Source organism: Salvelinus fontinalis, chromosome 11, assembly GCF_029448725.1.
Source record: "Salvelinus fontinalis isolate EN_2023a chromosome 11, ASM2944872v1, whole genome shotgun sequence".
NCBI lineage: Eukaryota > Metazoa > Chordata > Actinopteri > Salmoniformes > Salmonidae > Salvelinus > Salvelinus fontinalis.
The window spans coordinates 3,160,026-3,173,570 of NC_074675.1; the positions used below are offsets into that span (position 1 = coordinate 3,160,026).

General features: G+C 46.8%; 1 protein-coding gene across 1 annotated transcript in view; it reads right to left on the reverse strand.

The window, feature by feature from the left end:
• Positions 1–10,868: 10,868 nt before the first annotated feature.
• LOC129864885 (rho GTPase-activating protein 8-like) overlaps positions 10,869–13,545 on the reverse strand; it is an 81,173-nt gene continuing 78,496 nt past the window's right edge. Inside the window, exon 13 of the mRNA XM_055937187.1 lies at positions 10,869–11,511. Within this exon, the coding sequence (XP_055793162.1) occupies positions 11,314–11,511 (198 nt within the window). The 3' untranslated portion in view covers positions 10,869–11,313. The remainder of the gene's footprint in view (positions 11,512–13,545) is intronic.

The following is a 13,545-nucleotide window of genomic DNA, read 5'->3' on the forward strand; positions in this document are numbered from 1 at the left end:
AAACACTGTGTGGAAACTTGATCCTTTGATGTGTGTGTGTGATGGTAAAACACTGTGTGGAAACTTGATACTGTGATGTGTGTGTGATGGTAAAACACTGGGTGGAAACTTGATACTGTGATGTGTGTGTGATGGTAAAACACTGTGTGGAAACTTGATACTGTGATGTGTGTGTGATGGTAAAACACTGGGTGGAAACTTGATACTGTGATGTGTGTTGTGATGGTAAAACACTGTGTGGAAACTTGATACTGTGATGTGTGTGTGTGATGGTAAAACACTGTGTGGAAACTTGATACTGTGATGTGTGTGTGATGGTAAAACACTGTGTGGAAACTTGATACTGTGATGTGTGTGTGTGATGGTAAAACACTGTGTGGAAACTTGATACTGTGATGTGTGTTGTGATGGTAAAACACTGGGTGGAAACTTGATACTGTGATGTGTGTGTGTGTGATGGTAAAACACTGGGTGGAAACTTGATACTGTGATGTGTGTGTGATGGTAAAACACTGTGTGGAAACTTGATACTGTGATATGTGTGTGATGGTAAAACACTGTGTGGAAACGTGATACCGTGATGGTAAAACACTGGGTGGAAACTTGATACTGTGATGTGTGTGTGATGGTAAAACACTGGGTGGAAACGTGATACTGATGTGTGTGTGATGGTAAAACACTGTGTGGAAACTTGATACTGTGATGTGTGTGTGATGGTAAAACACTGGGTGGAAACTTGATACTGTGATGTGTGTTGTGATGGTAAAACACTGGGTGGAAACTTGATACTGTGATGTGTGTGTGTGATGGTAAAACACTGTGTGGAAACTTGATACTGTGATGTGTGTTGTGATGGTAAAACACTGTGTGGAAACTTGATACTGTGATGTGTGTGTGTGATGGTAAAACACTGGGTGGAAACTTGATACTGTGATGTGTGTTGTGATGGTAAAACACTGTGTGGAAACTTGATACTGTGATGTGTGTGTGATAGTAACACACTGGGTGGAAACTTGATACTGTGATGTGTGTGTGATGGTAAAACACTGGGTGGAAACTTGATACTGTGATGTGTGTTGTGATGGTAAAACACTGGGTGGAAACTTGATACTGTGATGTGTGTGTGTGTGATGGTAAAACACTGTGTGGAAACTTGATACTGTGATGTGTGTGTGTGATGGTAAAACACTGGGTGGAAACTTGATACTGTGATGTGTGTTGTGATGGTAAAACACTGGGTGGAAACTTGATACTGTGATGTGTGTGTGTGATGGTAAAACACTGTTTGGAAACTTGATACTGTGATGTGTGTGTGATGGTAAAACACTGTGTGGAAACGTGATACTGTGATGGTAAAACACTGGGTGGAAACTTGATACTGTGATGTGTGTGTGATGGTAACACACTGGGTGGAAACGTGATACTGATGTGTGTGTGATGGTAAAACACTGTGTGGAAACTTGATACTGTGATGTGTGTGTGATGGTAAAACACTGGGTGGAAACTTGATACTGTGATGTGTGTGTGTGATGGTAAAACACTGTGTGGAAACTTGATACTGTGATGTGTGTGTGTGATGGTAAAACACTGTGTGGAAACTTGATACTGTGATGTGTGTTGTGATGGTAAAACACTGTGTGGAAACTTGATACTGTGATGTGTGTGTGTGATGGTAAAACACTGGGTGGAAACTTGATACTGTGATGTGTGTTGTGATGGTAAAACACTGTGTGGAAACTTGATACTGAGATGTGTGTGTGATAGTAACACACTGTGTGGAAACTTGATACTGTGATGTGTGTGTGATGGTAAAACACTGTGTGGAAACTTGATACTGTGATGTGTGTGTGATGGTAAAACACTGGGTGGAAACTTGATACTGTGATGTGTGTTGTGATGGTAAAACACTGGGTGGAAACTTGATACTGTGATGTGTGTGTGTGTGATGGTAAAACACTGTGTGGAAACTTGATACTGTGATGTGTGTTGTGATGGTAAAACACTGTGTGGAAACTTGATACTGTGATGTGTGTGTGTGATGGTAAAACACTGGGTGGAAACTTGATACTGTGATGTGTGTTGTGATGGTAAAACACTGGGTGGAAACTTGATACTGTGATGTGTGTTGTGATGGTAAAACACTGTGTGGAAACTTGATACTGTGATGTGTGTGTGATGGTAACACACTGGGTGGAAACGTGATACTGTGATGGTAAAACACTGGGTGGAAACTTGATACTGTGATGTGTGTGTGATGGTAACACACTGGGTGGAAACGTGATACTGATGTGTGTGTGATGGTAAAACACTGTGTGGAAACTTGATACTGTGATGTGTGTGTGTGATGGTAAAACACTGGGTGGAAACTTGATACTGTGATGTGTGTTGTGATGGTAAAACACTGTGTGGAAACTTGATACTGTGATGTGTGTGTGATGGTAAAACACTGTGTGGAAACTTGATACTGTGATGTGTGTGTGATGGTAAATCACTGTGTGGAAACTTGATACTGTGATGTGTGTGTGATGGTAAAACACTGTGTGGAAACTTGATACTGCGATGTGTGTGTGATGGTAAAACACTGTGTGGAAACTTGATACTGTGATGTGTGTTGTGATGGTAAAACACTGTGTGGAAACTTGATACTGTGATGTGTGTGTGTGATGGTAAAACACTGGGTGGAAACTTCATACTGTGATGTGTGTTGTGATGGTAAAACACTGGGTGGAAACTTGATACTGTGATGTGTGTTGTGATGGTAAAACACTGTGTGGAAACTTGATACTGTGATGTGTGTGTGATGGTAACACACTGGGTGGAAACGTGATACTGTGATGGTAAAACACTGGGTGGAAACTTGATACTGTGATGTGTGTGTGATGGTAACACACTGGGTGGAAACGTGATACTGATGTGTGTGTGATGGTAAAACACTGGGTGGAAACTTGATACTGTGATGTGTGTGTGTGATGGTAAAACACTGGGTGGAAACTTGATACTGTGATGTGTGTGTGATGGTAACACACTGTGTGGAAACTTGATACTGTGATGTGTGTTGTGATGGTAAAACACTGGGTGGAAACTTGATACTGTGATGTGTGTGTGTGATGGTATAACACTGGGTGGAAACTTGATACTGTGATGTGTGTGTGATGGTAAAACACTGTGTGGAAATGTGATACTGTGATGGTAAAACACTGGGTGGAAACTTGATACTGTGATGTGTGTGTGATGGTAAAACACTGTGTGGAAACGTGATACTGTGATGTGTGTGCGTGTGATGGTAAAACACTGGGTGGAAACTTTATACTGTGATGTGTGTGTTGTGATGGTAAAACACTGTGTGGAAACTTGATACTGTGATGTGTGTGTGATGGTAAAACACTGGGTGGAAACGTGATACTGATGTGTGTGTGATGGTAAAACACTGGGTGGAAACTTGATACTGTGATGTGTGTGTGTGATGGTAAAACACTGGGTGGAAACGTGATACTGATGTGTGTGTGATGGTAAAACACTGGGTGGAAACGTGATACTGTGATGGTAAAACACTGGGTGGAAACTTGATACTGTGATGGTAAAACACTGTGTGGAAACTTGATACTGTGATGTGTGTGTGTGATAGTAAAACACTGGGTGGAAACTTGATACTGTGATGTGTGTGTGATGGTAAAACACTGGGTGGAAACTTGATACTGTGATGTGTGTGTGATGGTAAAACACTAATTAATTCATCTGTATCTTCACAACTATAACTGGTTCGGTGTGTATTCATTTTGTGAGGTGTTTACCGAAGTTTATTTGCCATCAAGTAGTATGCTTTATTTCAAAAGTTAAAAAAATGATATTCCTGCTGAAGTTCAGATGTTATTTTATTAAATGTTAAAACGTCCGTTCTCCTTGCGGTGAAGCCGCATTTACATCACATTCAGTCACCTAGCAGACACTCCCATCCAGAGAGATCCACAGGAGCAACCAGGGTCAAGCCCCCCCGCCCAGGGTCACAGGAACAACCAGGGTCAACCAGGGTCACAGGAGCAACCAGGGTCAAGCCCCCCCGCCCAGGGTCAACCAGGGTCACAGGAGCAACCAGGGTCAAGCACCCCTGCCCAGGGTCAACCAAGGTCACAGGAGCAACCAGGGTCAAGCACCCCTGCCCAGGGTCAACCAGGGTCACAGGAGCAACCAGGGTCAAGCACCCCTGCCCAGGGTCAACCAGGGTCACAGGAGCAACCAGGGTCAAGCACCCCCGCCCCAGGGGCACGGCCAACACTCCCACCAAGTCAAATCGGGGACCAGCGACCTATCGTCCATCGGCCCAAGCTCGCAACCGCCAGGCCACCAAACATCCATGATTCCCGGCCGTTGCCCCCTGGAAAAAAACGCTCTAGGATCTATGACAACAAATTAAAACAGCAAGGCATCTAGGACAACAAATCTAAACAGCAAGGCATCTAGGACAACAAATCTAAACAGCAAGGCATCTAGGACAACAAATCAAAACAGCAAGGCATCTAGGACAACAAATCAAAACAGCAAGGCATCTAGGACAACAAATCAAAACAGCAAGGCATCTAGGACAACAAATCAAAACAGCAAGGCATCTAGGACAACAAATCTAAACAGCAAGGCATCTAGGACAACAAATCTAAACAGCAAGGCATCTAGGACAACAAATCTAAACAGCAAGGCATCTAGGACAACAATTCTAAACAGCAAGGCATCTAGGACAACAAATCAAAACAGCAAGGCATCTAGAACAACAAATCTAAACAGCAAGGCATCTAGGACAACAAATCTAAACAGCAAGGCATCTAGGACAACAAATCAAAACAGCAAGGCATCTAGGACAACAAATCTAAACAGCAAGGCATCTAGGACAACAAATCTAAACAGCAAGGCATCTAGGACAACAAATCTAAACAGCAAGGCATCTAGGACAACAAATCAAAACAGCAAGGCATCTAGGACAACAAATCAAAACAGCAAGGCATCTAGGACAACAAATCAAAACAGCAAGGCATCTAGGACAACAAATCAAAACAGCAAGGCATCTAGGACAACAAATCAAAACAGCAAGGCATCTAGGACAACAAATCAAAACAGCAAGGCATCTAGGACAACACCAATCTAAACAGCAAGGCATCTAGGACAACACCAATCTAAACAGCAAGGCATCTAGGACAACACCAATCTAAACAGCAAGGCATCTAGGACAACACCAATCTAAACAGCAAGGCATCTAGGACAACAAATCAAAACAGCAAGGCATCTAGGACAACAAATCTAAACAGCAAGGCATCTAGGACAACAAATCAAAACAGCAAGGCATCTAGAACAACAAATCAAAACAGCAAGGCATCTAGAACAACAAATCAAAACAGCAAGGCATCTAGAACAACAAATCAAAACAGCAAGGCATCTAGGACAACAAATCAAAACAGCAAGGCATCTAGGACAACAAATCAAAACAGCAAGGCATCTAGGACAACAAATCTAAACAGCAAGGCATCTAGGACAACAAATCAAAACAGCAAGACATCTAGGACAACAAATCAAAACAGCAAGGCATCTAGGACAACAAATCAAAACAGCAAGGCATCTAGGACAACAAATCAAAACAGCAAGGCATCTAGGACAACAAATCAAAACAGCAAGGCATCTAGGACAACAAATCAAAACAGCAAGGCATCTAGGACAACAAATCAAAACAGCAAGGCATCTAGGACAACACCAATCTAAACAGCAAGGCATCTAGGACAACAAATCAAAACAGCAAGGCATCTAGGACAACAAATCTAAACAGCAAGGCATCTAGAACAACAAATCAAAACAGCAAGGTATCTAGGACAACACCAATCTAAACAGCAAGGCATCTAGGACAACAAATCAAAACAGCAAGGCATCTAGGACAACAAATCTAAACAGCACGGTATCTAGGACAACAAATCAAAACAGCAAGGTATCTAGGACAACAAATCTAAACAGCAAGGCATCTAGGACAACAAATCAAAACAGCAAGGCATCTAGGACAACAAATCAAAACAGCAAGGCATCTAGGACAACAAATCAAAACAGCAAGGCATCTAGGACAACAAATCAAAACAGCAAGGCATCTAGGACAACAAATCAAAACAGCAAGGCATCTAGGACAACAAATCAAAACAGCAAGGCATCTAGGACAACAAAACAAACCAGCAAGGCATCTAGGACAACAAATCAAAACAGCAAAGCATCTAGGACAACAAAACAGCAAGGCATCTAGGACAACAAATCAAAACAGCAAGGCATCTAGGACAACAAAACAGCAAGGCATCTAGGACAACAAATCAAAACAGCAAGGCATATAGAACAACAAATCAAAACAGCAAGGCATCTAGGACAACAAATCAAAACAGCAAGGCATCTAGGACAACAAATCAAAACAGCAAGGCATCTAGGACAACAAATCAAAACAGCAAGGCATCTAGGACAACAAATCAAAACAGCAAGGCGAGATGTTTTTTCTTCTTTACCGTGTAAATCTTTATGGGCTTTTTCTAAGATAGAAATGAAAGAAAAATAAATCACTAGCTCAGATTAAACGAGTATGAAATTGTAATTCCCCTAATGCCATAAAAGCGTCCCATATTACAGTGTATCAGGGCGTATCTTTGACCTCTATGTCGACGTAATGGTAAAGGTTTTTTAGTATTTAATACATTTAAGGGTCGTAAAGATGCCCTCTGTTTATTCTCCATATTCTGTCATTCTCCATGTTCTGTTCATTCTCCATATTCTGTTCATTCTCCATATTCTGTTCATTCTCCATATTCTGTTCATTCTCCATATTCTGTTCATTCTCCATATTCTGTTCATTCTCCATATTCTGTTCATTCTCCATATTCTGTCATTCTCCAAGTGTATTTTCTATGGGTGTAATTAAACATGATATTGGAGAATGATCTGATGTCACCAGGTCATGGATTTTAGAACCCAGTAAATTGTTGAGAGCTTTTAAAATAAAAAAATAAAAATGGTCAATTCTCAAATAGATTTTATTTCAGAGAATTTTTTTTTTTTTTGTAGTTGGGAATAGTCAATCATTAGGTATCCTGTAAATTATTTGTAGAAATTAAAATATTTAGCCTCTTTGGAGATGCCTTGAATTTGCTTTTTTTTTATTGCTGCGTGTGTCAATCTTATCTAATGTATGATGTAGCTCACCTGCTAAAATAATACTTCCTGTCTGGATTTCATCTAATATTGCTTGAATTCTAGCTAAAATCCACAGATTTGCCCCTGGTGTGATATATAATGAAATCAATGTGTATTTTTCACCACGTAGGGTACAATTCAATATTAGAAAACATCCTTGGTCTGTGTGCTGGGAAAAGGGAGTACTATTATTTATCAGGATACCTACACCTCTGCTGTTACTACAGTAGTGGGCAGTATAGACCTCTGCTGTTACTACAGTAGGGGGCAGTATAGACCTCTGCTGTTACTACAGTAGGGGGCAGTATAGACCTCTGCTGTTACTACAGTAGGGGGCAGTATAGACCTCTGCTGTTACTACAGTAGGGGGCAGTATAGACCTCTGCTGTTACTACAGTAGGGGGCAGTATAGACCTCTGCTGTTACTACAGTAGGGGGCAGTATAGACCTCTGCTGTTACTACAGTAGGGGGCAGTATAGACCTCTGCTGTTACTACAGTAGGGGGCAGTATAGACCTCTGCTGTTACTACAGTAGGGGGCAGTATAGACCTCTGCTGTTACTACAGTAGGGGGCAGTATAGACCTCTGCTGTTACTACAGTAGGGGGCAGTATAGACCTCTGCTGTTACTACAGTAGGGGGCAGTATAGACCTCTGCTGTTACTACAGTAGGGGGCAGTATAGACCTCTGCTGTTACTACAGTAGGGGGCAGTATAGACCTCTGCTGTTACTACAGTAGGTGGGAGTATAGACCTCTGCTGTTACTACAGTAGGGGGCAGTATAGACCTCTGCTGTTACTACAGTAGGGGGCACTATAGACCTCTGCTGTTACTACAGTAGGGGGCAGTATAGACCTCTGCTGTTACTACAGTAGGGGGCAGCATAGACCTCTGCTGTTACTACAGTAGGGGGCAGCATAGACCTCTGCTGTTACTACAGTAGGGGGCAGCATAGACCTCTGCTGTTACTACAGTAGGGGGCAGCATAGAACTCTGCTGTTACTACAGTAGGGGGCAGCATAGACCTCTGCTGTTACTACAGTAGGGGGCAGCATAGACCTCTGCTGTTACTACAGTAGGGGGCAGCATAGACCTCTGCTGTTACTACAGTAGGGGGCAGCATAGACCTCTGCTGTTACTACAGTAGGGGGCAGCATAGACCTCTGCTGTTACTACAGTAGGGGGCAGCATAGACCACTGCTGTTACTACAGTAGGGGGCAGCATAGACCTCTGCTGTTACTACAGTAGGGGGCAGCATAGACCTCTGCTGTTACTACAGTAGGGGGCAGCATAGACCTCTGCTGTTACTACAGTAGGGGGCAGCATAGACCTCTGCTGTTACTACAGTAGGGGGCAGCATAGACCTCTGCTGTTACTACAGTAGGGGGCAGTATAGACCTCTGCTGTTACTACAGTAGGGGACAGTATAGACCTCTGCTGTTACTACAGTAGGGGGCAGCATAGACCTCTGCTGTTACTACAGTAGGGGGCAGCATAGACCTCTGCTGTTACTACAGTAGGGGGCAGCATAGACCTCTGCTGTTACTACAGTAGGGGGCAGCATAGACCTCTGCTGTTACTACAGTAGGGGGCAGCATAGACCTCTGCTGTTACTACAGTAGGGGGCAGTATAGACCTCTGCTGTTACTACAGTAGGGGGCAGTATAGACCTCTGCTGTTATTACAGTAGGGGGCAGTATAGACCTCTGCTGTTACTACAGTAGGGGGCAGCATAGACCTCTGCTGTTACTACAGTAGGGGGCAGTATAGACCTCTGCTGTTACTACAGTAGGGGGCAGTATAGACCTCTGCTGTTACTACAGTAGGGGGCAGTATAGACCTCTGCTGTTACTACAGTAGGGGGCAGTATAGGCCTCTGCTGTTACTACAGTAGGGGGCAGTATAGGCCTCTGCTGTTACTACATTAGGGGGCAGTATAGACCTCTCCAACCCAGCTCCTCTTTAAATATTCTCTTTCTCCTTTTTTGAAATGTAACTCGAGCAGGAAAACCACAATCTGCTGACAATCTCTTTAAGTGTTCAACAACCATATGCCCCCCCCCCCCCCCCTCCCCCCATCATCATGAAGCCTGTGCACATTCACATGTATTAAGTTGGATTAGACAGATTTTAGCTTCTAGTTAATATATACATTACATACTGTATATAGAGTGTGGTGGGCATTCCATGGATAGTGACTGATGTGTGAATATATAGTTAATATATACATTACATACTGTATATAGAGCGTGGTGGGCATTACATGGATAGTGACTGATAGTGTGAATATATAGGTAATATATACATTACATGCTGTATATAGAGTGCAGTGGGAATTCCATGGATAGTGACTGATAGTGTGAATATATAGTTAATATATACATTACGTACTGTATATAGAGCGTGGTGGGCATTCCATGGATAGTGACTGATAGTGTGAATATATAGTTAATATATACATTACGTACTGTATATAGAGCGCGGTGGACATGTGGGCTGAGCAGACGTCTAACAGAACACACAAGTCTCTATATGTCAGGACTTTTAATCTCCCAACTCCTCATGTACCAAAACAAAACTGGATTATGTCACAGGAGAAAGAAAAGGAGCAGATTTCTGGCAGCCATCTTGTTTCTGGGAGCCATCTTGTTTCTGGCAGCCATCTTGTTTCAGGAGCAACAGGTGGTTGGGAACTTTCTTCAAAACAGGTCATCCCAGTAGACAATCACAGCGTGTCTGTTTTGTTGGGTTGAGTAGCAAGGTGTTGGGCTGTGCAGTGGAGCGTGTCCGTGGGGTGGTGGGCTGTGCTGGTATCGGGGCTGGTATTGGGGCTGGTATCGGGGGCTGGTATCGGGGGCTGGTATCGGGGGCAGGTATCGGGGCTGGTATCGGGGGCAGGTATCGGGGGCAGGTATCGGGGGCAGGTATCGGGGGCAGGTATCGGGGGCAGGTATCGGGGGCTGGTATCGGGGCAGGTATCGGGGGCTGGTATCGGGGGCTGGTATCGGGGGCAGGTATCGGGGCTGGTATCGGGGGCTGGTATCGGGGCAGGTATCGGGGCAGGTATCGGGGCAGGTATCGGGGGCTGGTATCGGGGCAGGTATCGGGGGCAGGTATCGGGGGCTGGTATCGGGGCAGGTATCGGGGGCAGGTGTCGGGGGCTGGTATCGGGGGCAGGTGTCGGGGGCTGGTATCGGGGGCTGGTATCGGGGGCTGGTATCGGGGGCTGGTATCGGGGGCTGGTATCGGGGGCTGGTATCGGGGGCTGGTATCGGGGGCTGGTATCGGGGCAGGTGTCGGGGGCTGGTATCGGGGCAGGTGTCGGGGGCAGGTATCGGGGCAGGTGTCGGGGGCAGGTATCGGGGCAGGTATCGGGGCAGGTATCGGGGGCTGGTATCGGGGGCAGGTATCGGGGCTGGTATCGGGACTGGTATCGGGGGCTAGTATCGGGGGCAGGTATCGGGGGCAGGTATCGGGGGCAGGTATCGGGGGCTGGTATCGGGGGCTGGTATCGGGGGCTGGTATCGGGGGCTGGTATCGGGGGCTGGTATCGGGGGCTGGTATCGGGGGCTGGTATCGGGGGCTGGTATCGGGGGCTGGTATCGGGGGCTGGTATCGGGGGCTGGTATCGGGGGCTGGTATCGGGGGCTGGTATCGGGGGCTGGTATCGGGGGCTGGTATCGGGGGCTGGTATCGGGGCAGGTATCGGGGCAGGTATCGGGGGCTGGTATCGGGGCAGGTATCGGGGGCTGGTATCGGGGGCTGGTATCGGGGGCTGGTATCGGGGGCTGGTATCGGGACTGGTATCGGGACTGGTATCGGGGCTGGTATCGGGGGCAGGTATCGGGGGCAGGTATCGGGGGCTGGTATCGGGGGCAGGTATCGGGGGCTGGTATCGGGGGCTGGTATCGGGGGCAGGTATCGGGGGCTGGTATCGGGGCTGGTATCGGGGCTGGTATCGGGGCTGGTATCGGGGCTGGTATCGGGGCTGGTATCGGGGCTGGTATCAGGGCTGGTATCAGGGCTGGTATCAGGGCTGGTATCAGGGCTGGTATCAGGGCTGGTATCAGGGCTGGTATCAGGGCTGGTATCAGGGCTGGTATCAGGGCTGGTATCAGGGCAGTACCTCTGCTCGTGGGCAGCGGGAGCTGAAGACTGTATGGTAATGTTCTATAAGGATCTCAGTGAAGATGTTGAGCGGTGTTAGAGATGTCAGAGAGACAGAGCCCTGAGAAGGCCAGGACAGATTGACACCAAACACACAAGCCAGGTTGGAGGGAGACATCTTGTTGATGATACTCTGCTGAGAGACCTGGAGGAGGGAGAGGGAGAGGAGGGAGAGAGGGAGAGGAGGAGGGGAAGAGGGAGAGAGGGAGAGGAGGAGGAGGGGAAGAGGGAGAGAGAGAGTGTTTACACTTGATCCTGACTAAACAGACTGCCATTCAACCTGGTCCACATATAAAATGGTAACATCCTAATGATCTGTCCCCCGTCAGTCCCCAGTCCGGCCCGGTCTGACGACAAGTCCCCCGTCAGCCCGGTCGGATAACCAGTCCCCGGTCTGATAACCAGTCGTCCCCCGCCGTCTGATAACTAGTCGTCCCCCGCCGTCTGATAACCAGTCGTCCCCCGCCTGATAACCAGTCGTCCCCCGCCTGATAACCAGTCGTCCCCCGCCTGATAACCAGTCGTCCCCCGCCTGATAACCAGTCGTCCCCCGTCTGATAACCAGTCGTCCCCCGTCTGATAACCAGTCGTCCCCCGTCTGATAACCAGTCGTCCCCCGTCTGATAACCAGTCGTCCCCCGTCTGATAACCAGTCGTCCCCCGTCTGATAACCAGTCGTCCCCCGTCTGATAACCAGTCGTCCCCCGTCTGATAACCAGTCGTCCCCCGTCTGATAACCAGTCGTCCCCCGTCTGATAACCAGTCGTCCCCCGTCTGATAACCAGTCGTCCCCCGTCTGATAACCAGTCGTCCCCCGTCTGATAACCAGTCGTCCCCCGTCTGATAACCAGTCGTCCCCCGTCTGATAACCAGTCGTCCCCCGTCTGATAACCAGTCGTCCCCCGTCTGATAACCAGTCGTCCCCCGTCTGATAACCAGTCGTCCCCCGTCTGATAACCAGTCGTCCCCCGTCTGATAACCAGTCGTCCCCCGTCTGATAACCAGTCGTCCCGGTCTGATAACCAGTCGGCCCGGTCTGATAACCAGTCGGCCCGGTCTGATAACCAGTCGGCCCGGTCTGATAACCAGTCGGCCCGGTCTGATAACCAGTCGGCCCGGTCTGATAACCAGTCGGCCCGGTCTGATAACCAGTCGGCCCGGTCTGATAACCAGTCGGCCCGGTCTGATAACCAGTCGGCCCTTTCTGATAACCAGTCCCCGGTCTGATAACCAGTCCCCGGTCTGATAACCAGTCCCCGGTCTGATAACCAGTCCCCGGTCTGATAACCAGTCCCCCAGTCAGTCCGGTCTGATAACCAGTCGCCCTTTCTGATAACCAGTCTAACAGCACCCAGGACAGATCTGACTAGATGATACAGTCTAATACAGTCTCACCATATTAACCTGCGAGTTACAGACAATCAGCATTATATTAACATGGGAAGTGAATGTAAAGTCCCAGAGAGTGAAGCTCAGCATTATATTAACATGGGAAGTGAATGTAAAGTCCCAGAGAGTGAAGCTCAGCATTATATTAACATGGGAAGTGAACGTAAAGTCCCAGAGAGTGAAGCTCAGCATTATATTAACATGGGAAGTGAACGTAAAGTCCCAGAGAGTGAAGCTCAGCATTATTCTGTCTATTGGAGAACTTTATTACATAGCCTGGGAGTCCTTACAATCTGGATCAGAGACAGCCCTCATCCCAAACGGCTCCCTATTCCCTATGGGCCTCCTGGTCAAAGGTAGTGCACTATATAGGGGCCAGGGTGCTGTTAGGGACACACCTCATGTCTTCCTGTCTGAGGCCTTGTGGGTTAGTTCTGGTTATGGCTGGTTAGTTAAGGTCAGTGTGAACGGAGGGGTTTCTACAATTGAAACCTCAGCATTTCACATGGGAGAAAAGGGGAAGTGGGTTTGATTTCTCTCAACAGTGGAATATTATTGTAGTGGTCTGTTTCTGTTGGTCAGGCCTTTTCTAAAATGTCTACACGGCATTAATATAGCGGTGCATTTGGTTTTACAGCCCCCCCCAAAGAAAAACAGGCATTTCCAGCAATATTTATTCAGCGGGCTTTGAGATGTCGTATCTTAAGGACATTACATTGTGTAAAGAGAGTCTGTCTTCATATGAAGAACAAAGGCCTTTGAGAAGTTATGGCGGTTGGGTTGTATTCTG